The following is a 24,093-nucleotide window of genomic DNA, read 5'->3' as shown; positions in this document are numbered from 1 at the left end:
ATATGACCAAGGTCACATGGCTAATTCAAACTACCTTGATACATTGCCTCTTGTTTTAAAAAAAATCCATCTCCTTGAACCCCAATTCATATTACTAATTCCCTCAAATTTCAGAAATAGCTTACAGATGGGAGATGTGAAAACATATGAGTTGTTGACATGTATGAATATGTTTTCTATTTTGTTTGTATTTTCAGTTTTTTATCTGATCCTGCTAGATAGAAGTCTTGGCCTGCTGCTGCTGTTGCTTTATTCACTGCCACTGTCATATGCTGATAGGAAACAAGAGGATCTTCTAAGTTAATCAGATACCCATTCTTATTAAAACATTGCAGAAGCCTGTCAGTGGTAGCCCTGGACCTGAGTTACTATGTTAGTTTTTAAGCAAGATGAGCACCACACTTACCTGGATATGCAGTGTCTCCATGCCGTGCCTCTGGAACACATATAAATAAATCATTTGCCCTTGGAGCATACAGAAATCATGGTTTCTTTATTCTTGAAGATGGCATGTCTTTATTTTTTATTTATCTTTTTGTTAATCTTCCCCTGAGGATATTTTTCTATTGATTTTTAGAGTGGAAAAGAGGAGGAGAGAGAGATAGAGAGACATCAATGTGAGAGAGATACATCGATTGGTTGCCTCCTGTTCCCGCCCTGACCAGCCTGCGACCTAGGGATGTGCCCTTGACCAGAATTGAACCCAGGACCCTTTGGTCCCAGGGAAGATGCTCTATCCACTGAGCCAAACCGGCTAGGGAGAGATGGCATTTCTTTTGGTATTATTTCCTGATCTAGATTTCCTACTGTCAGCAAGATTTATGCTTGATTTATGGTAGTAACAGATTTTGAGAATATGAGTCCCATATTCTCTCTTTTTAAAAATAATTAATGCTGTTTTAAAAAATATTTTATTGATTGATTTTAGAGAGAGAGAGGAAGAAGGAAAGAAAGAAACATCATTTGTTGTTCCACTTATTTATGCATTCAAAGGTTGCTCCTTATATGTGCCCTGAGAGGAGAGCGAACCTGCAACCTTGATGTATGGGGACAATTCTCTAACCAACTGAGCTACCTGGCCATGGCGTCCCATATTCTCTTATCCGTGACTGTGGGCCTTCTCAGAGCTAAATAAAAAAGCTGGGAGAGGTGTGAGTGCATTTTAGACACCAGTAATCCCTATGTATATGCTTTTTTTCCCAATAGAAGATAACTCATTTCCAAAATACTGTTTAGGGTTGGTGAGTGTCATAAAAAATAATTTGTCAGGATTCTAAGGGGAGAGGGGCATGTGTAAGATAAAGCAAGAGTTATTAACAAGGGTAATGAAGTGTGCTGAATGAGTGGGAAGAGAAGATGGGAGAAAATAAGTCTTGGGGACTGTGCTAATGAAAATATAGATATTAAAACAGTATTACTGAATGATGATGAGCTAATTAAGGAAATACTATGACATTCCTGTGAATAAAATGAGCCCCTTCCAAGTTTTTCTTGCTATTAAAAATCCATATCCCTAGCTGGAAGTTATGTTTCTTAGCAAGTATTTAAATATTAGAGAAAGGGGAGAAGAGATAAAATGCATAGCACAATCTTAAGTGAATGAAGCCCTTGCTTAATATTAGATCTTTTTCTTTCTGTCTGGTTATTTGGAACAATTTGTAATAATGTAAACACTGTAATGTGGCATACCTGGGGCATCGCCTTACATGTAACCAATGATTTATCCAACAAAAGACTTAGAGCAGAGTTGTGGAACTTATTTCATGCCTGGGAAGATCCCCTGGTTTTGTGACCTTCTGTGATCACTGGAGCAGGCTCAGCACTTGAAGAGATTCTCTCAATTTTTACAAGGAGAGTTTGTTCATTCTTTGCCCAACCTTGCATCAGCCATACAGATTTTCCTCCCATGGCATACAATATCCTGCTGCCTGATACATAGATTGGAAGATGAAGGTGGTCAGGTAGTCATGTAGTTAATATAAACATTTCAAAGTAATATATCTTATAGTTATTACCTACGTTAATTCTCTTGCATTAGTAGGACTGAGCAACATATAAATGTGATCGTTTTCAAACCTCCTTTGCAAAGTACCTCTCAGATCTTTAGGGCATAACTCCAAGACTGCGCTGTCCAAAATGGTAGTCACTAGCCTGTGTGACTATTTAAACTTAAACTAATAAAATATTTGGTTCTCCTGTTGCACTAACAGTATTTCAGGTGATCAGTAGCCACATGTGGCCTGTTAGTAGCTACCATCTTGGACAGCACAAATACAGAACATTTCTGTCACTGCATCACATTCTACTGGCAATCATTCAAGTTAATCAGTAATAGAGATTTCCTGTGTTAAACTGTAAAATACTATAAAGTTGGGCTTGTGGGAAACAGTATTTTGTAGGTACTGAAAAAGAACATTAACTTTGAAGACAGGAAACATGATCTTGTCCCAGCTTTGCCATTAACTAGTTATAAGACTTTGGGCATTTAATTTTTCATAGTTAATTTGGGATTTAACTTCTTCATCTCTAAATTGTAGGTTTAAAAAAATTTAGATATCTATTGTTATAGTTAACTTTGGGTATTTTTATTCCCTTAGATACAACTATTATAAAAGACCTGTAGTTTTGAGTGGAAGAGGTAATCCAAAGCGAAAGAAGTGTTGATGTAGCTGATAAGAGAACCCTGCCCTTATTCACAGTTATTTTAAGACAGATCAGTTAGCTGTAGGAACCACTAAACCACTGCCCAGGAGTATGTTTTATGGATGCAATGTAATCTTCGCTGTTTGAGGATGTTAATTGTAAATTTTTAAGATTTCTTTTCCCAACATTGTCTTGTTTCCTCCAGGCTTTTTTTTTGTTTGCTTCTTTGGCTTCCTTCCTTTCACATTGAAATGTCTGGTGATGATTAGCTGTCCATTTTTAAGAGCGACCAGGCCATTTTGTTATGTGACAGTTTTACAAATGCTTTGATACCACATGCATGGATTGCCATCAGTATAATTTTCTTTCCTCCCACTCACCAACCTTAATGCCAAATATTTTAGGCTTCTGCTATGGCTACAACTCCGTTCTAGATTCCTATTTCTGTAATACTCAGGTCAGTCTAGGTTATGTTTGCTAACAGTTTCAAGTTTTCAGTGGCTACACAATGAAAGTTCTGTCTCTCTCACACTACATGTGTGGTCTGCAGAGCCTTCTACTCATGACCTCACTTCAGGACTCAGTCTAACTGAAACTTCATCATGCAACATTCTTCCATGATTGCTGAGAAGGAAGGGAGAATAAGGCAGATTGTGCACTGGTGCTTAAAGCTTCTACCCCAAAGTACCCAAGCCACTTCCACTCACATTGCATGACCAAAGCAAGTCATGTGTTCATGCCTAATTTAAAATACAGCGGTGAAGTACTACTTGCCATTTGCCCTGAAGAGGGTAACTAGACTATGTGTAACAGCTGTAATGGCTACCACAATGGTATTCCACGTATGCATGTTCGGTAATTTCTTTTTTAATTTTTATTTTATTGATTTATTTGTTTATTTATTTATTTTATTGATTTTTCAAGGGAGGGAGAAGAGGGGGGGAGAGAGAGAGAGAGAGAGCTATCAGTTGCCTCCTGTATGCACCCATACCAGATTCATACCAGCAGCAGACCGGTTATGTGCCCTAACCTGGAATTGAACCTGAAACCCTTCAAAGTAGAGGATGATGCTCCAACCAGCTGAGCCACACAGGGCCTATAATTTTGTTATGCTCTTGCTATCTTAATGAATTTTACAGTATATGTGTCTTCCAAGAGTGAGATGTCTAAGCTCCCTTCCAGCTTCAACTTCTCTGGCTTTATGATTTAAGAACTGCTCCTCACCCTTGACAACTTGTTGAAAATTACTATGTTCAATAAATGTAGTGAAAATAAAGATATTATTCCATACAATATGGGAGCTATTTTCCTCAATAACAGTTTCTTTAAAAAAGAAAGAAAGAAAAGAGCACTGATTCAGAAGCTTAAAAGAATTGTAGGACATTTTTTATTGTGTTGAATTGCTGACAACATTTATCGTTTGTACCTTGAATTACAAATGCACAATTTCAATATCTTAAATGACCAGATTATTCAGCTGATTTAAGTGTTCTTTCTTGGTTGAAAAAAATGTATATTTTAAAGTTTTTAAATCATATTACTTTATGTTATCATTTAAAAAATATGTCAGGACCTTTATGTCAGATAAAATTTTATTTCTATTTATTTTATTTTAGTTCTATTTATAAAATTTTAGTTCAAAGTTTTATGTTCAAACTTTTAAAAATGTTACTACTAACATTTCATAAGCCTAGTAACATTGTAGTGCCACATTGCTAAATCAATAAGCCTTTCCCTTATCAATACCTGTTTGTCCCTCATAATCAATTTAGTAGGTTATTTTAAATGATATATTTTTTTTCCAAACTTCTAAGTCAGTTTACACTAAAAATAAATTAATAGCTTTATTTTCATTTTATATTGAAAATGACATTGTCTCTTGAGAGCACCCATATCAACACTTTGCTAGATTTTATTATTTGAAGCTCATGTATGTTGGGACAATTTTCATTTTCCACAAGGAGTACCTCAACAAGAGCCTATAGCCCTGGCATGAGTTTTGACCCAGAATTGAACCAGCAACCTTTCAGTGCACAGGATGATGCCCAACCAACTGAGCCACACCACCCAGGGCTTGATAAGAGTTTTTTAAGATCTTTTGTCCTGCCCAGCCAGTGTGGTTCAGCATCGACCCATGAACCAGGAGGTCATGCTTCGATTCTCGGTCAGGGCAATGCCTGGGTTGTGGGCTGGATCCCCAGTGATGGGTGTGCAGGAGGCAGCCTATCCGTGATTCTCTCTTATCATTGATGTTTCTATCTCTTTCTTCCACTCCCTCTCTTTCTAAAATCAATAAAAACATTTTTTTAAAACTTTTTTTTTATTTTATTGATTTTTTACAGAGAGGAAGGGAGAGGAATAGAGAGTTAGAAACATTGATCAGCTGCCTCCTGCACAACCCCTACTGGGGATGTGCCCGCAACCAAGGTACCTGCCCTTGACCGGAATCGAACCTGGGACCTTCCAGTCCGCAGGCCGATGCTCTATCCACTGAGCCAAACTGGTTAGGGCTAAAAAAAACCTTTTTAAAGAACCTCTTCATTAAACAGGCCGTGTGCTGAATGCTTTCACTGTTATTTCATTTGATTCAGCTACACTACTCTCTACCCCTTTCTGTCCATCTTGGGTTTCAGTTTAAACAATTTCTCATCTTCAAAGCCTTTTATGATATTCTAGAGCAAATACGGGTACTTTTTTTTCCAGTGTTCCAATATACATGGCATATAAAACTTACCATATTGCATTATAATGTATCTATTTTCTTATAAGGCTACAAACCTCCTGAAAAGAAATGTCATAATTTTTCATGTACATCTCCATGCCTAAATCCATCCTTGAAACGTAGCAGGATGCTCAATATATATATTTGAGACAGAGAGAGAGAGAATCAGGGTGGTGGAGATCAAGGCAACCACCGAGCACACCAGCCGGGCCTGAATAGGTGCTTGATACCTGTTGGTTTTCTCCTACCTCTCCCGTACTTGTGTCAGCAGGTAGAGGGGCAGAATGGGTACTTATAAAAATAGCAGTAACTGTTCGTTCAGTGTAGACACTGTTCTTGGCATTTTACATCAATTATTTGGAATCTAATAGTAACTGTACTTTGATATTTTCTACTCTTAGAAGATATCATCCCCAGCTGATAGATAAGGAAACTGGGGTTCAGGGTTTTTGAAACATGTCTATGATAATGCAGTTTAGGTTTTCAGTAGTGGGATCAGGATTCAAACCCAGCATTCAAATCCAGCTTTAAATATTGTGCTTTCCATTATGCCTTTTTCAATGCCATTCCAGTACTTTTGTCCCTTTTAGTGTGTCCTTCCCAGTTTTGAAGTACAGGCCACAGGGAGGGGTTTATTTAAGGCTTCCTTTTAATTTCAAGGAAAAAATTTCAAGAAAGCTAAAAAAATCTCATTCTTTTCTATCCTTTTATGTGAAATTTAATGATTTCTTGAGGGTTAAACTGGATTTTAGCTATTTAAGTAAAATTTGATAAACATTGACTTCTACGATGCCACCACATTTCTTTAAGCTTCTATTTTCTTTAAGGATTTATATTAAATAAGAACTAAAATCTTGCTTCTCTTCAGTAAATTGGGAAATATTAAAAATGTGCAGAGAGAAATCCCCTTCATTTTAGCATTGGCAAAAAAGTTACTCATTTATTCCCATCTATGTCCACATAGACAGGGTGAAGTCATAGAATTTCTTCTTAAAAGTGTTATAACAAAGGATGAAGTTCTGTGTTCTGTAACAAAAAGAAGAGAGGGTGACTCACTCAATGGTAAGCAATTTTCCATGCTTGTACAACACATTAATTGTGCAGACAAGGCTGGATCCCAGGTCTCCTGACATGTAGTCCAGTGATCTTTCTATTGTGTGAGTGTGCCTTGGGCTTAATGATTCCTGGAGTATCTTGGCATGCAGGTTAAAAGCATATAGTCCTTAAGAGTGTTGGTCATTACTCATGCCTATTGTGTGATATCTCTACTACTGCATATTATTACTGTGTAATAATTAATGGCCCTTCATTAGTTGTATATTTTTAACTGACTCTTTTAGAAAAAATTAGTCTTTGCCTCATAAAAACAATAAAAAATAAAATGAATTTGCATTGGTTTTTCTGCCTACTAAAATTACCTATTACTCCCAAAATATATTTTTTCTAGCATACCTGTATCACCCAGCTTTATTGGACTGAAATTCCAATACAATTTAACTTTTAATTATATTTTCAATATACTTACTAATAATGGAAAGAAACACTTAAATTTATTGTTATTATAGTTAGAGAAAGTCATCTATCAAGGTTTTAACTTGTTCAAGAAGTAGTGGAGGGGGGGAAGCGAAGTTTTGATTTTTAGAGTGCTGTTTTCCAGCTGACTGTGTTAAGTGATCCTTGCTGTGACAAAGCACTTGGCACAGTCTTGCAAAGATGTTTGTGTTCCTTTTACATCACTATCCATTTTAACAATAAGTTGTTACATGGGGCAGGTAATAATTTATAGCAGGTGATCAGTATGACTCCTGAAGTGTTTTGCAAAACCAATTCTTCCTTTCATTTTTTTAGTGTTGTTGTAATACTCTCTTGCTAAGACTATGACAGTTACCTTGTCACAGGTATGCCCACATACATTCCTCTCCACACATACACACGTTATTGCCAAAGATATATATTTAAAAACAGATTTGATATTACTACTTATAAAAATAAAAAAGTATCATTAGATCTTTATGTTAGACAGAATAAAACTATGATGTCCATCAACAATATCCATCGTCTGGCTCTCTAATTTGCAATTTTCAGCCTCATTTTTGGTTACTCCCTTCACAGTAATACATGCAGTTAAGCTACTTGCCATCCCCAAACATGTATTAGCTATTCTGCTTCACAAGCATATGGTTAAGCCATCAGCTTAGTATGGATTACTACTTTCAATCTCCATTAAAATCTCATACTCTCTTCTTGCACTCAAAGTTGTACCTCCTGGAAAAGCTTCCATACTGCCTTCCGCCCAGTATAGGCTTCTCCTTGATATTCCCATTAGCTCTGGGACGTTCTCTTATGATATTCATTTCATAATTTCTCTTCCTCCATCTTCTGTATTCTTTCTTCCAGGAACACTGGTTCAAGTTGGATATTTGTGGATTTTTTATATTTCTTCTGTACTTCGTGTTTTTTCCATCATATATACATATATATGTATATGTGTGTGTGTGTGTGTGTGTGTGTATATATATATATATATATATATATATATATAATATATTTTTATTGATTTCAGAGAGAAAGGGAGGAGAGAGAGAGAAAAAAAACATCAACAATGAGAGGGAATCATTGCTTAGCTGCCTTCTGCACTCCCCACACTGGGGGTCAAGCCCACAACCTGGGCATGTGCCGTGACCAGGAATTGAACCATGACCTCCTGGTTCACAGGTCTATGCTCAACCACTGAGCCATGCCGGCTGGGCTATCATATATTTCATTGTAGGAGGCCGGGGGGGGGGGGGGGGGGTCTGTTTATCTATGTCCTAAGAGATTTTCTAACCTTTTACTTCCATCCCATTTAATTTCAACAATCATTTTTAACTTTTCGGGAGTATTTTTCAAATTCTCTAGTTGTTTTTGTTCTTGTTTTATTGATGTCATATTGTCTCATATCTGTGGAGATACTAATTGGATGGTATATAAATTTTCTTTTGTTCTCTCATTTATCTTGACCTTTCTTCATTATGCTGCATGTTTTGTGATTCTTGGTTGACCCTTCAGATGTATGAATGAGAGGTAAGAATGAGGGATAGGGATGATTTAAGGTTGAATGGGTAGGGAGCTGGCTCTTGCACCAGTGGCCTCCTAATTGTTAGAATGAATAGGGGTTTGTGTGTCGGATCCAATATTTCACCAGTTGCCCTGATATATCCTTCAGTCTCTTTAGAGAAAGACCTCACATTATTTGCCTTAGACTATGAATGGTCTCACCTACAACTTAAAGAGATGTATTGTAGATTTTTGAGACAGGAAACTAACAGGGTAAGATTAATTCAGAGAATATGCTGGTGTGGAAGACACTAGAATAGGGAGACTTGAAATGTTAATGAAGGAACTGTTATACTTATCCAAGAAGGAGATAGTTAGGACCTGAAGTAGAGCATTAGTAACCCAATGAAATGGTTGGTGCAGATGAAAGAAATTATGAAGATAGAATGGTACATGTTTCAATAAATAATTTGGGTAAAACTAAGGATTGAAACCAGTGTGACTAGAAAAATGGAGGCACTTTTAAAAAGAATTATCAAGTCAAGGAGAGAAGTTGATTTTTGTGAAGCAATGAGCTAATTCCTCCCCCTATTTCAACAAATCTTTCCCATCTATGTAGTAGCATTTTTTTATATAATAGCAAAGATAGACTATTCTATGTGAATCATCTTTTCCTTGCAATGCCATTGTAGTTTCTTAGGGATGTTCTTATTTTTGTGTGAAGTATTATAAATCTAAATTGCCTTATGCAGTAATTTACAGGTTGAGTTTATGATAGGATTTAAAGAACTATTCTTTCATAATATCATGAATAATGTACAGAACTTAGTGATCCATAAGAGATGGAAGTTTAGATTTGGAAGGCCCAATCTAAATGGTCAATTATAAGTTTACTTATAAATGATACCTGTCAAAAATTGTAATAATGGAAAGTAAAATCAAATCAAATTGGTGATAGTGCCCATGGACACTAGAAATGAGAAGTAAATAAATAAGTGATGGAATTTTTTTTTTTTGTTTGTTTGTTTTAAATTAAATCTTTATTGTTCAGATTATTACATTTGTTCCTCTTTTTTCCCCCCATAACTCCCCTCCTTCCAGCTCCCACCCCACCCTCCACCCTCACTCCCCACCCACTGTGTTCATCCATAGGTGCATGATTTTTGTCCAGTCACTTCCCGCATCTCCCACACCCCTTTTTCCCCCAAGAATAGTCAGTCTATTCCCTTTCTATGTCCCTGATTCTATTATAATCACCAGTTCATTCTGTACATCAGGTTATTTATTCACTTGATTCTTAGATTCATTTGTTGATAGATGCATGTTTGTTGTTCATAATTTGTATCTTTACCTTTTTCTTCTTCTTCCTCTTCTTAAAGGATACCTTTCAGCATTTCATATAATACTGGTTTGGCGGTGATGAACTCCTTTAGCTTTTCCTTATCTGTGAAGCTCTTTATCTGACCTTCAATTCTGAATGATAGCTTTGCTGGATAAAGTAATCTTGGTTGTAGGTTCTTGGTATTCAGCACTTTGAATATTTCTTGCCATTCCCTTCTGGCCTGCAAAGTTTCTGTTGAGAAATCAGCTGACAGTCGTATGGGTATTCCCTTGTAGGTAATTGAGCCTCTTTCTCTTGCTGCTTTTAAGATTTTCTCTTTGTCTTTTGCTCTTGGCATTTTAATGATGATGTGTCTTGGTGTGGTCCTCTTTGGATTCCTTTTGTTTGGGGTTCTCTGCGCTTCTTGGACCTGTAAGTCCGTTTCTTTCACCAGGTGGGGGAAGTTTTCTGCCATTATTTCTTGAAATAGGTTTTCAATATCTTGCTGTCTCTCATCTTCTGGCACTCCAATGACTCTGATATTAGACCGCTTAAAGCTGTCCCAGAGGCTCCTTACACTATCTTCACACTTTCGGATTCTTTTTTCATTTTGCTTTTCCAATTGGGTGTTTTTTGTCGAATCTTTGGTTTGATTATTGTACTCCTCTGGTCTGCTATTGGGTATAATATTCTTTATTTCAGTCCGTGTATGCTTACTTTCTAATTTCTTTATCGTAGCATCGAGGGTCTCATTAGTTTTCGTGAGGTTCTGCACAAATTTATGGCAAGCCCTCAAAATTGCGATTCTTAGCTCCATATCCTCCATTTCTGTCATGTTTTTTTGTCTCCGCATCTTTTATGCTTTCTTGGTGCACCCCCTTGTGGTCTCTGTGCGCAGTCTTGTTCTAGCCAAGCCTTAATTGTTGTAGTTAACACTAGAGGGATTTGACCCTCAGGCCGACTGGCTATAGGAATCAGCTGTGCGGAAAACGTCTGCCTTCTGGGGAGGCGCTAATCCAGCCTTTGCCTGAGGCGATCGGCAAATGGCTGTGCGCAGGGTTTGGGCGGGGCGGGATCCACAGGGCGGGCGGAGGGAGCAGTTATGGCCGCTCTCAGTCCCGTTCCCAGAGGCTCTGCTTCTCAGAACCCCAGCAGCCGCTGCAAACCTCGGAGAGAAAGCTGCCCTCAGGTTCCAACTGATGCCGGGTAATCCCGCTTCTCCCGTTTGAGTCTGGGTCCCTAGAGACTCGCCCGGATCTGGAGCCCAGAGTCTGAGACTCACTCCTGACAGAAAACGACAACCGCGCCCTCAGCCACCAGCCCGCTTTGCGCGCGCACCTCGGTACCTTTGTATTTTCCACACTGCGCCGCCTCTGAGCCTCGATTTGCTGTTCTCTTTCCTTCTAGTTGTAGAGTCTCTCTTCAGCCAGCCTTCCTGTGGTTCTGGGTGATGTCCGTTCCAATAAGTGATGGAATTTTTACTGTAGAAACAAAACATATGAACAACCTGTGTCCATTCTCTTCATTGCAGTAGTTCATCTATACTCCACTTCGTCTGATTTAATAATTTGTCCTTTCTTGAGTGAGGAGTAAGCAAGGGGATAAAAGCAAAAGAACTCTTTATAATTCGTGAGGGAAAACTTAGGGGAAACGAGAAGATTTGGGATTGTTAAAAAAAAAAGCTTTAAAAATAATAATTGTTTTTATTTTAAAGGGTGTAGGCAGTTGTATTTTGTTTTGTTTTGTTTTGTTTTTCTGATTTCTACATCGCATCAGACAGCAGAAAAGGTGCTGCCAGTCGCAGACTTGCCCTCGAAGGGTTTCGCAGTATCAGGTGACCTAAAAACAGTTGAAAACCCTGTTTTCATGTATCATATTACTTTCACAATGAATACACTCCTTTTGCGTTGAACTTTGAAGAAGTATTGTTTCTGTTTGTTCCATATATCCATTTGGTTATTTGTAATTATTGAACTGCCTTTTGAATCATGGACTTGCGAGGGGTAGAGATTTTCTGGTTCAGTGTTTCCCTAAGTGTGCTAGTCATCTGCCCTTACAAAGCAAGGGCTCTGGCATCAATTATGTCGGGAAATTGCTAGGTTAAACACAGTTAGATAAGGTTCTTACTTCGGCGTAGGGGAGAGGGGAGGGCATTGCAGAAACTTTAGTACGATTACTAAGGGGAAACAATATATTGTATAGTGTTTCACAAACTTATTTGACCACAAACTCCTTTCTTCATGGAGTCTGTTTTGGAACCACTGTTCCTCAGAACACATATGGGGAAACTCAAATCCCTTAAATTTACAGATACATAGAAATGAGATAAAATGACTCATTGATGGCTGCACACTTGTTTACCCAAAGAGCTGGACTTGGACCAACGTCTCCTACCATATTTCGTTTTGCACCCTTTTGCCCCTAAATTCAGAAAAAAATCTTTTAAGACTGCATGACATTCCAAATTAGATCTGTAAAATATACACAAGGGGTTTGAAGAAATAAACTAATGATTTTCAAACTTTTTTTTAGTATATTTTGAATTGGCACATTTACTTTGACAAAAAGAGTAAGATCCAAAGAGCCAGTTCACATTTGTAATCAAGGTTATACTTTTGTAATCAGAAAACTTTTCTTCCTTTTTTTTAAAAAAGAAATCAACTGTCTTTCATGCTATAAAAATGTATTTCCTTTTAAGTTATAAAAAGTTCACACAGTACAATCATGTGTATTATTGAAAAGCTTCCCCACTTTCCCAGAAAAGGACTGGAAAATGACTTTGTTGTTCCAGATTCCATCTCTACTAGTACATACATAAACATGTAACATGTAACTTTTAAAGACTTCTTGACATAGATGGTAAACACACTCTTATTTAACCTTAATTTTTTATATCAACAGTGTTGCATGTTTATCTTCCTACATTAATACATTCAGATCTTCTTTAAATGGCTCAATGACACTACATTCTATAGCTCTACTGTAATTTATTTAATCAATTTACCAATGATGGATATTAGGGTAGTTATTTTCTTACCAGACAGTGCTGTGGTAAATTTTGATATAGGTCTTTTTTTTTTTTTAACCTTGTGTGAGTATGTCTGTAGGAGAGTCCTTGAAGTGGAATTGCTGGGTCAAAGAATATACACATTTAAATTTTTCTAAGTATTGCCAAATTGCCTTTAAAAAATGGTATTAGTTTATTCTCTCACTGCCAGCCTTGCAACAGGAAACTTTAAAATGGCATATAACCGTCACTGAACTTAAACAAAAAAGACTTTATACTTAGTAATGAGTAACAAAGAATATTTTGCTATGTTAATCTTAGAATTATAGAGATAATTTATAAAGCATTGATAATCATGATCTCTCTTTCTCTTCCCCTCCCTCCTCTGCTCTTTACAGAGCAAATTATTCATGGAAGGATTTAGAAGCCTAAAAGAAGGAGAACCAGTGGAATTCACATTTAAAAAATCTTCCAAAGGCCTTGAATCAATACGGGTAACAGGACCTGGTGGGAGCCCCTGTTTAGGAAGTGAAAGAAGACCCAAAGGGAAGACACTACAAAAAAGAAGACCAAAGGGAGATAGGTAGGTCATCATTTTAATTTGTTAGTTTGTGAGTTTACTGTATTTAGGAAAGACTTGAAAATTTATTTATATTTTTATATTATTGGACTTCATATAGTCTAGTAAAAATAACATGCCACCACTATGTAGCTGAATAGAATTTTTCAGTAATATGGGCTCTCTTGCAGTTTGAGCTACCTGCAGAGTATACTGAACTGAGGGCTCAGCATTGCGCAATGACTAGTCGGTCCCCTGCCACCATTTTCATTAGGCTGTTCTGAGACCACAAATGAGGTTGGAGTTTTCAACAGAAATAAATGCCTGTCTGTACATCCCAGCATCTCACTTGTTTTTTCAAATGGAAATATACCTAATTGTTTTGTCTGTTTTTAATGGATAACTCATATATATAGAAAATTCAAATAATATTAAAAAAAAGAAGTTAAGGGGAAAAGATCACTTCAAATACAAACTGAAATGAGAATTATATTATTATGCAATTTTTTGAAACTTGCATTTGTTTTTTACTTAACTATATGTCACAGAATATTTCATGTCAATTATTAACACCTACCTAGCTTCCCACAGTGTGAATTAGTATTGGGGCATTTCCAGTTTGGCAATCATAAATAGAGTCGCTACAAACATTTGGGTACCACTGTTCAAGAAACATAAGTTTTTCATTTATCTCAGAATAGGATTGATGGATAATATGGTCATAGCTATATATTTAATTTTATAAGAAGCTGCCAGCATTTTTTCCAGAGTGATTATACTGTTTTGAAGCCCCACCAACAATATATGAGAGTTCCAACTGCTCTGCATCTTTGCCAGCATTTGGTATTGAGAGTATTTTTTATTTTAACTATTCTAGTAGGTAGATATGTCATCATGGATTTAATTTTCATTTCCCTAATGGCTATTGATATTGAGCTTCTTTTTTGCTTTTGTGTCATCCTTTTATTTGCTTTGGTTTATACCTTTTGCCTATTACTGGATTGTGTGTTTTCTTATTGCATTTTGAGAGCTCTTTATATAATTGTAAATAAAAGTTCTTTCTCAGACATATGGTTTGAAAATCTTTTTTCTAAATTTGTGGATTGTCTTTCCAATCTCTTAAACATCTCTCACAGAGGAAAAGTTTTAAATTTTGATAAAGACATTTATCAGTCTTTTATGTTATATTTATGTGATGTCTTATTTAAGAAATCTTTGCTTAACCCTAGATCACAGAGATTCTTCACCCATGTTTTCTTCTTGTAGCTTTATAGTTTTACATTTTACATTTACATCCATAATCTTTCTAGAATATACTTTTGCATATAAGGTGTTTGGGTTAGGTTGAGGTGTTTTTTTAATATGAATAATATGAATGGTTCAAGTGCTATCTGTTGAAAAAATACCTTTTCTCTTGAAATGTTTTTAAATTAGAAAGTTTAATCTACTTTCTGTCATTTCAGGTTAAAATATTAAATCTTAAAGTTTTTATTACAGGCAATTAAAACATTTAACAAATTCAAAATTTGGTTCCATCACTCAAAAGAACTTACTTGTTCAATTCTAATCTATATTATATATATCAAATTTGTTACATATATATAATTTGTTCAATTCTAATACATATATTCAATTCTAATACATATATGATAAAAACACATTTTGTGAAGATTTATGTCTTTGTGGCAAGAAACAAAATAATTTTAAAGATTTTTGCCTTAAATTTGAGTAGACTAGTTACAAAAGTAAGTGGGGTTATTTTTTCATTCTATCTTAAAATTGTTCTTAATTTAGTGTTCAGTTACTAGTGTCCATTTACCCAGCAGCAGTGTTATCTTGTTTTATTTTAAATCCTCCACATTTAAAATGTTTTCTTAAAGTTTCAAATGAAATAATTTTAGATTTATTTTTGCTGTTTAGTTTTTCTTATGCTCATTAACAAAGAGTAGAGATTGACTAACCCTTACAAAGCTCTCTTTATAGTAAAATGAAGGTTGTAAAGAAAAAATATTTTTAAACTCTATATTTCTTCTTGCAAACTGGCCTACACTATGATTTTATTCTTTAATAAACCACAATTTACTATGAGAAAAAGAAGTATTTTTTAACAGGAAGAAATTATTGGGGAAGAATGATTATTTATGTGTTTGGCACTGTTGATATTTAGTATTTACATGAAATAATCATGTCAGCCTATAACATATAATTAAATATTTTATATAATAAAATTTCAGTTTATATTAACAAATATGTTATATTTATAAACAGCATGTATACTAAAATAACTCATTTGGAAATCTTTCTATGTAGGTTAAATTATTTTAATTCTTAATAATTAAAGAATAGAAACACATATACTTTTTAAAATCAGTTGAAGTGCATGCATACATGTGAGATGTATATATTGGGTATATACATGTAGCTTCATATTTTTTAATTGTTTAAGGTTTCTTTTTTTACCTCCTTTTTTATTCTAATTTTTTTCTTGGGTAGTGACTATCTTCTTTGTTCTCTTTAACCTTCCACATCTTTTGACCCAAATAGTCCAAGAAGTGCTATTTATAATGCAAGTTTCTTTTCAACAATCTTGACTTGAATGTTGTTCTACTGCTTTCATTCCATTTCAGGCAATATTTTATTTGCATCACTGCATTAGCACATGAGTAAGCTTTTTCATTTTCTACATGAGTTGGAATTTTAATGTATTATTCTTTTTAGAAAGAAGGGTAATTGTTATATAGTTCAGTAGTAATGTTTTTGGCTTATAAGTATAAGAAATAAGTTTCATTTGATCATATTAGAAAGTCTTGTTCATTGAGCATTTTTAAGATGCTGTTCCTTTAGACTTAAAATTGATTATGAAATGTAGCATTCCTTTTAGTCCACTATTAAAATGATATGAGAATGACATATTATATTTACTGTTTATGGTCAGAAAGACCAAGGTGAACATGAACAGAAACTCATTACATATATACACTGAGTGGCCAGATTATTATGACCACCTGATGTTTGTAGACAAATTAGCTATAATTTCGCACTGAAGTTGCTAGAGGGCCAGACCATTATAAATAGGGAAGCAGGTTGTTTACCATGACAGTAGAAGTGATTTTTTTCTGAAGATATGGGTAAACAACGTGATTTAACAGCCTTTGAACGTGGGAGATATATATTATTCTTAGCTCAGAGGAGCTAACTTGCCCTTTATAAAAATAAAAGTGAAGATGTATGATTACTTTTACAGGACAATAATTTTGTGTTTCAAATTCTTTTAATTTGCAAAAAGGTTTGGAAGCCATAAGATATTGTTCTTTATTGAAGGACTGTATATTTTGATTTGTTTATTTAAAAATATTCTTTGAATGTCCTCATTTACCTTAAATATGCTTAAAACTTGCGGTAACCCTTCTCTAACACCCCCGTCCCCCCGTCCCCCGACACACACACACTCTCACCCACACCTCTACAGCAGGGTAACCACTTTTAGACATTATCTCTGTGGTTTTTCTCAGGTTCTTTATGGCTAGGAATTCAGGATATTTAAAATCTACATAGAATGCCTTAAAGTAATAAATCTATACTTAGGTGTATGATACAATGATATTAAGGATATCTGTTTTACATGAAAAGTTCTTTCAATTATTTTATTTTCATATTTATTATATGTGAGAACCTGCTCCCAAAAGAAAAAGAAAAATGCTCTTTAAGTGCTAGAGATATTTAAAAATGTAAATCAACAAATTCCAATAAATAACAGTTTCACCCTGATACTTGTGTGATTAGATTTAGGAATTTGCTGTTTCGTAGGTTCCTATTGTGGAAGAGAAATCTCTCAGGCATGAATTGATAGTCCAGATCCTTTGAGGTCTGTCTATTCTGACCTATGACCCCTATTCTTACAAGGTCAACATCTGAGGGCAGGAGATTAAGGCAGTTTAAAGACCGGAATGGTAAATGGAATGGAAAAATTAGCCAGCACATTTTGGGTGCAAAACATCAAAGTCATCAAATAGTTTGCTTATTTTAAACCTGGCTTATGGGTATAACAAGCTAATTTTACTGTGTTTGTTGGAATCAAAAAAATTTAGTAATTATAATTCACTTCAAGAACCTATTTATATAATAATATGTTTTGACTGTATAATATGAATTAAGTTAATAAAGTTTAACTTCAAAATATTAGGAAATGCAAAAATAATTTGTCACAGTGTCAATACATTTCAGTCTTGGGACTAGTTTGGGTACTTAATTTAAATTTAAATTAGGAAAACATTTACCTTAGCTTTTGGTATGAAATTTTAATTTATCAACAATGTTGAATAAAACACATACACCTATATCAGCTGATAATTTCAGGTGACTCAGGATTTAGTTGTAATTCTATGCTGTTGACTTTTAAGGAAAGTCTGACTTCAAAAGTTAGAGGTAGAAAATAGAAGAAAGTAAATTGATCAGGCAGGGACAGTTTGTTCTTTTTTCTCTTTTGTTTTTCTGATACTTTGCTCTTTTAATTTTACTTCTTTCCCTCTTAAACTGTTCCCCATGCCTTTGATTATATGCTTTTCATTGTAATTTCACAATATAGACCAGTAGATATCCCTTTTTAGTTTCTATTTTCCGTCCCTTGTAAGCAATTCCCCAGCACCCTTTATTTTACATTTGTTTGTATCCTGGACAGCTGTGAATTTGCATCTTCTGCTTCCTACTAATGACTGGCAAGGCCTGGAGCTGAATAACTGAACTGTTGCATCCAACTTTCCATTCATCCATAAGGTGACTAAGGAAAATAGTAAAACCAATAGAATACCCAAGTCTCCTTAATTCTTCTACATTTTTTACTCTGTCTCACATTTACCTTATTATAGAGTTAATTTTAGGGTGGTTTTCTAAGTCCTTTCTTCTTGTGATTATTTGGCCAGAGATCTCCTAATGAGGCAATTATAGTTGTTTCCTTCATTCACATTATCTTAGCAGATGCTCTCCCTGCTGTGACCTCTGTTCAGACCGGCAGACAATGTGCCATTCTCATCACCCTCTCTCTGCAAGACATTGTGTGGGGCCGAGCTTCACTGGGCAATGCCTAGGTCTCCCAAGGTGCCTGATGGGAGTAGTCAGAAGCCAAGTGGCAAATAATCACAATTTTAGGTTGATTTTCTGATTGCTGTTTTATTCTAAGCATAATAAATAGTAAGGTAATGCCTGCAGAAACTCAGAAAAAATCTCTAATATTTCAAGTAGAAATTGAATGTTTAAAAGAAACTTTACATAGTTTTCTTCCTTTAGACTCTGGTCTTGGTGAAATTGAGATCAAATATTTATTGGATGGTTTCCATACAAAGGATTGTGAGAATTGGGTAATATTTAAAATTTTTGAGTTGCTTTCAAAAAAGGAAATTAATTTATCCTTTAATATTAAGTATATATATATATGTATGCATATATATGTATTTTAATGAGCATCTGACATTGTTTGGAGTGTCACTTTAAAACTCTAAAAACAAATTCTCATGTTTATATCTGCTGTAATGTCCAATCTGTTCCTGTGTGAATAGAATAAGGGCTAATCAAAATGAAAAATAATCAAGAGAAAATTTCCATATTTATACTGCTAAATCCCTCCACTAAAATATGAGTCCTGTACCCCAAGCCCAAGTAATAATCCAAGGAATTACAAAGTTGTTAGCATCCTCTGGCTAACCTTTTTTATTCTTCATTAATTAAGAAGCACAAGTCAGTTCTGTTCTGATGAATCTGAAGAGCCTGTGTAGTGATTCTTGTAAATTTACACTGAAATTTTAAAATTTTGAAATTTGGTTAAAAATAAACAGATTATGAACTAGGACTTGAATTATTCTCATAAAAAGATTTTTTATTGGTGTAAATAGGATTGCCTTATTTACATTATAATTTATAATATATATAATAATATATAAATTACAATCTGCACTTATCATACAAAGTAGTAATTTAATAAAAGCAGACCTCATTTTTGTAAAATCAGATTCATAATCAACAAGTTTCCCTATAAAATGATATTATTAACATGTATTTTCATATAATGAAGGACTGTTTTTAAATGTAGGTGCTTTGGATATAATCAGACAACAGATTTTAAATTTAGAAAATATTTTGTAAAGGGAAAAAATGGACTTGTGATCATCTGTCTTATTGGTTGAGCATCAACCTAGGATCCAGGAGGTCCTGGTTCGATTCCTGGTCAGGGCACATGCCTGGGTTGTGGGCTCAATCCCCAGTGCGGGGCCTGCAGGAGGCAGCTGGTCAAAGATTCTTTCTCCTTCTCCCTCTCCCTTCCTCTCTGAAATCAATAAAAATATTTTTTTAAAAAAAGAAAGATGTTACTTAGCCTTTAGAGGTACCATCCAATTTTTAAATTGAATAATTAATTATCAGTCTTTATTTTTATAAATAACTAGAGGCCTGGTGCACAGATTCGTGCACCGGTGAGATCCCTCGATCTGGCCTGTGCCCTCTTGCAATCTGGGACCCCTCTACGGATGTTAGATAGCCAGTTTTGGGCTGATCCCCACAGGCCTGATCCAGACAGGAGGGAGCCCAATCCTGTGCATTGAGCATCTGTTCCCTGGTGGTCAGTGCACGTCATAGCGATCAGTCGTTTGGTCTCTTAGGCTTTTATATATATAGACTAGAGGCCCGGTGCACAAAATTCGTGCATGGGGGAGGGGTCCCTCAGCCCAGCTTGCACCCCTTCAATCCAGGACCCCTCGGGGGATGTCCGCAGGGGCGGGATTGGGCCTAAACCGGCAGTCAGACATTCCTCTCTCAAACTGGGACAGCTAGCTCCTAACCACTCACCTGCCTGCCTGCCCTAACCACTCTGCCTGCCTGCCTGATCCCCCTAAGTGCTCTCCCTTGCCAGCCTGATCACCCTAACTACTCTCCCCTGCCCGCCTGATCTCCATAACTGCTCTCCCATGCTGGCCTGATGGCTCCTAACTGCCTCTGCTTCAGCCCCCACCACTATGGCTTTGTCGAGGACATCCAGAAGAAGTCCAGTCTAATTAGCATATTACCCTTTTATTAGTATAGACTAGAGGCCCGGTGCACAAAACTTTGTGCACTCGGGAGGGAGAGGGGGGTCCCTCAGTCCATCCTGTGCCCTCTCGCAGTCTGGGACCCCTCGGGAGATAATGACCTGCTGGCTTAGGCCTGCTCCCGGGGGGCAGAGGGCAGGCCCAATCCCTAAGTGCAGCCCCTGGTCAGGCTCAGAGCAGGGCCAATTGGGGAGTTGGGGCGCCGCCCCGTCATGCACAGAGCAGGGCGGATAGGGAGGTTGCGATGCCACCCTCAGTCACGCTCAGGGTAGGGCCGATTGGGGGGTTGGGGCACCGCCCCCTGTCACACTCAAGGCAGGGTTGATGGGGAGGTTGCGGCGCCACCCCCTGTCACGCACAGAGCAGGGCCCATCAGGGGGTTGGGGCGCTGCCCCCTGTCACGCACAGAGCAGGGCCCATCAGGGGGGTTGGGGCTCCATACCCTGTCACACACAGAGCAGGGTCGATCAGGGGGTTGAGGAGCTCCCCCCTGTCACGCACAGAGCAGGGCGGATCAGGGGGTTGCGGCGCTGCACCCTGTCATACTCAGGGCAGGGCCAATGGGGAGGTTATGGCTCTACCCTGTCACACACAGAGCAAGGCCCGTGGAGGGGGATTGGGGTGCCACCCTCTATCACCCACAGAGCAGGGCCGATCAGGGGGTTGGGGCGCCACCACTGTCACACTCGGGGCAGGGCCGATGGAGAGGTTATGGCTCTACCCTGTCACACACAGAGCAGGGCCCGTTGCGGGAGGGGAGGGGGGGTTGGGGCGCCACACCCTGTCTCACACAGAGCAGGGCTGATCAGGGGGTTGGTGCACCGCACCCTGTCAAACACAGAGTCGCAGGGTGATCAGGGGATTGTGGAGCTCCCCCCTATCAGGCACAGAGCAGGGCTGATCAGGGGGTTGGGGTGCCTTCCCCTGTCATGAACAGAGCAGGGTGGATAGGGAGGTTGTGGCCCCGCCCCCTGTCACACACAGAGCCGCAGGGCTATCAGGGGGTTTGAGCGCTGCCCCCTGTCACGCTGATCCCGGTGCCGGGAGGCATATTACCCTTTTACTATATAGGATAGAGTCCTGGTGCATGGGTGGGGGCTGGCTGGTTTGCCCTGAAGGGTGTCCTGGATCAGGGTGGGGGTCCCCACTGGGGTGCCTGGCCAGTCTAGCTGAGGGGCTGAGGGCTGTTTTCCCGAAGCGAGTGACTGAAGCTTCCAACCGCTCCTTGTTTTCTTTTTTTTTTTTTTATTCTGGGCCAGCTTTAGCTCTGAGGCCTCGCCTCTAAAAACATCGATACAATGTTGCTAAAGCCCGGCTGACTGAAAGCCAGTTTCTGGTGTTTTGTTTATCTTCTTATTTGCAACATAGTACATAGTTTCTTAGAGTTGTAGCTCAGAGGCCGGCTAGTGAGGCGGGGAACAGTTGGAGTCTGCAGCAAGCAAGCCTCATGTTCGCTTCCAGCTGCCTGGCTGCCGGCCGCCATCTTGGCTGACAGTTAATTTGCATATACTCACTGATTAGCCAATGAAAAGGGTAGCGGTCGTACGCCAATTACCATGTTTCTCTTTTATTAGTGTAGATAAACCGGCAGTTGGACATCCCTCTTGCAATCCTGGATGGCTGGCTTCTAACTGCTCACCTGCCTGCCTGTCCTAACCACTCTGCCTGCCAGTCTGATCACCCTAACTGCTCTCCCCTGCTGGCCTGATCGCCCTAACTGCTCTCCCCTGCCGGCCTGATGGCCCCTAACTGCCTCTGCCTTGGCCCTGCCACCATGGCTTTGTCCAGAAGGATGTCTGGTCTAATTAGCATATTACTCTTTTATTAGTATAGATAAGGATTTCAGATCATAGATATTATTTTAAGAAAGGCTTAATTGTTTGGTATGAATTTCTAATTATTTTCATTATTTCTTAGATAACAAAATTTTTATTTTCAATTTGCTTCAAGGGTTATTTCACATAATTGGAGATATAGGAGTCACTAGTCTTTCAGGTATAAGTAATATGAACCAATTTACAATGGCTTAAGGCAGTTTATTCTCAAGTGTAGTCACTAAACCAGCATCACTTGGGATCTTTTTAGAAAGAAAAATTCTGAGGCTTCATCCAGACTTATCCCAGGGTATGGATTGCAGCAGTCTGCTGTTTTGTTTTGTTTTGTTGTTGTTGCTTTTAACATACTCTCCAGGTAATATATTGATGCACCCTGAAGTCTGAGAACTATTACACAAGAAGGGGAAAAATGAAATTTATTGACTCATGTAACTTATAACTCCAGGAATTAGAACCATTTCAGATACATCTGGGCTTGAATACTCAATTCAAGTGCCAGGAAGGCTAGAATTGCCAGCAGTTCTGACAAAAGCTTAGATTGCTTTTCTTGATCTAACATAGTGTGACACTGATTCCATAGACTTGCGTCATTTACCCACCCCTTGAGCTGAGGAGTGAGGTGAGCCCTATCCAAACCACAAGGATTAAAATAGGGGAAGGAAGCCTCTCCCAAAAGAAAATCAAGGTGCTATTATGAAAAGAGATACTGGATGAAGTTAGGCAAAACCAACTGATGTCCATGAAACAGTGCTATTTAAAGTAGCCAGTCTGCAAACTGTTTGTTTCCGTTTTCCAACAACACAGGGAGCTTGTGCGATCACGTAAATCAACAAGTCACTTCCTTCATTGAAAAAGTCTTGTTGCAGAACAATGTCACTTCTTGTAAATATTCATTTCTTTATGTGTTTAGAAATTTTCTTTTGTTATTTGTTTACCTTACTTATTTCCTTTTCTCCTTCTGGAACTCCTGTTAGTCAACTGATAGCGCTCCTAAATTGGTCTTCAAAGTTTCATACCTTTCTCTCAGCATTTCCAATCTCCTGTCTTGCTTTTTGTTATAAGATTGTTCTACTTAAACTTACAAAATATTGCGTTCTCAGGTGTGGCTATCTCTTCTTACTTTTTTTTTCTTTTTCGATTCAGTTTTAAAATTTGAAACTGTTTTTAGTTCCAGAGGGCCTGTCCCCATTTTCTAAAAGTGCATCTTTCTTCCCTAGGTTACATTGTCCCTAAGAGTTACTGTTTTTGTGTGTGTATGTTTTTAAAATCTCCAATTGTGGTTTTTCTTCCCTTAACAAGAGAATAGAGCTGGCTTCAAGCATTTCTTGAGCAGAGGCAGATATCTGAGCTCTGGAATGTATGGTTTCTGCCCTTTTGAGCTGGCAGTAAACAAACTATCAAACCATGACCCTCCTGCTAGGGGAGATAGGCAGAAGGAGGATGGATGGCTGGGAAAAAAACCTATCTGTATCTTTCCTGCTCACTGAAGATATATTCCATTTACCAAAGGGAAAATAAAAATAAAACACTTGGGGATAAAGCTTAATAAGAGATACGTGGAACCTAAATGGAGAAAATGAAAACTACACACTGTTAGCATAAAATAAACGTTTAGTAAATCTAAACACACACATAAAGTCCATCCTTGGTGTAGTGTGTTTCTTCTTTTATATTTATAATATTTTTTTCCTAAATAGGGTTGATTTTGTGTAATTTTGTAATCAGCCACCTTACTGATGACTATTGATTTTAATAAATTTTAAGTGCATTTGTTTTTTAAGTTATAAAATATTTTCACCTAATAATTAATTTTGCCCCATCCGTGGTAATGGTTGGCATATCCAATTTCATTGCTCTTTTATTTGGCAAGTTATTCCATTGTGTTTCTGCCTTTGTT

General features: G+C 37.4%; 1 protein-coding gene across 2 annotated transcripts in view; it reads left to right on the top strand.

Moving 5' to 3' along the window:
• LIN28B (lin-28 homolog B) overlaps positions 1 to 24,093 on the top strand; it is an 85,586-nt gene that overhangs the window by 45,061 nt on the left and 16,432 nt on the right. For both annotated transcript variants that reach the window (XM_070419297.1, XM_070419298.1), the window contains one exon: positions 13,128 to 13,312. In XM_070419297.1, the coding sequence (XP_070275398.1) occupies positions 13,128 to 13,312 (185 nt within the window). The remainder of the gene's footprint in view (positions 1 to 13,127; positions 13,313 to 24,093) is intronic.

The sequence above is a fragment of the Myotis yumanensis genome, unplaced genomic scaffold, assembly GCF_028538775.1.
Source record: "Myotis yumanensis isolate MYYU_CA2020_CCGP unplaced genomic scaffold, mMyoYum1.0.hap1 SCAF_6, whole genome shotgun sequence".
In the NCBI taxonomy this organism is placed as follows: Eukaryota; Metazoa; Chordata; class Mammalia; order Chiroptera; family Vespertilionidae; genus Myotis; species Myotis yumanensis.
Note: the sequence above shows the minus strand (reverse complement) of the source record. Positions and strands in the feature narration are given on the sequence as shown.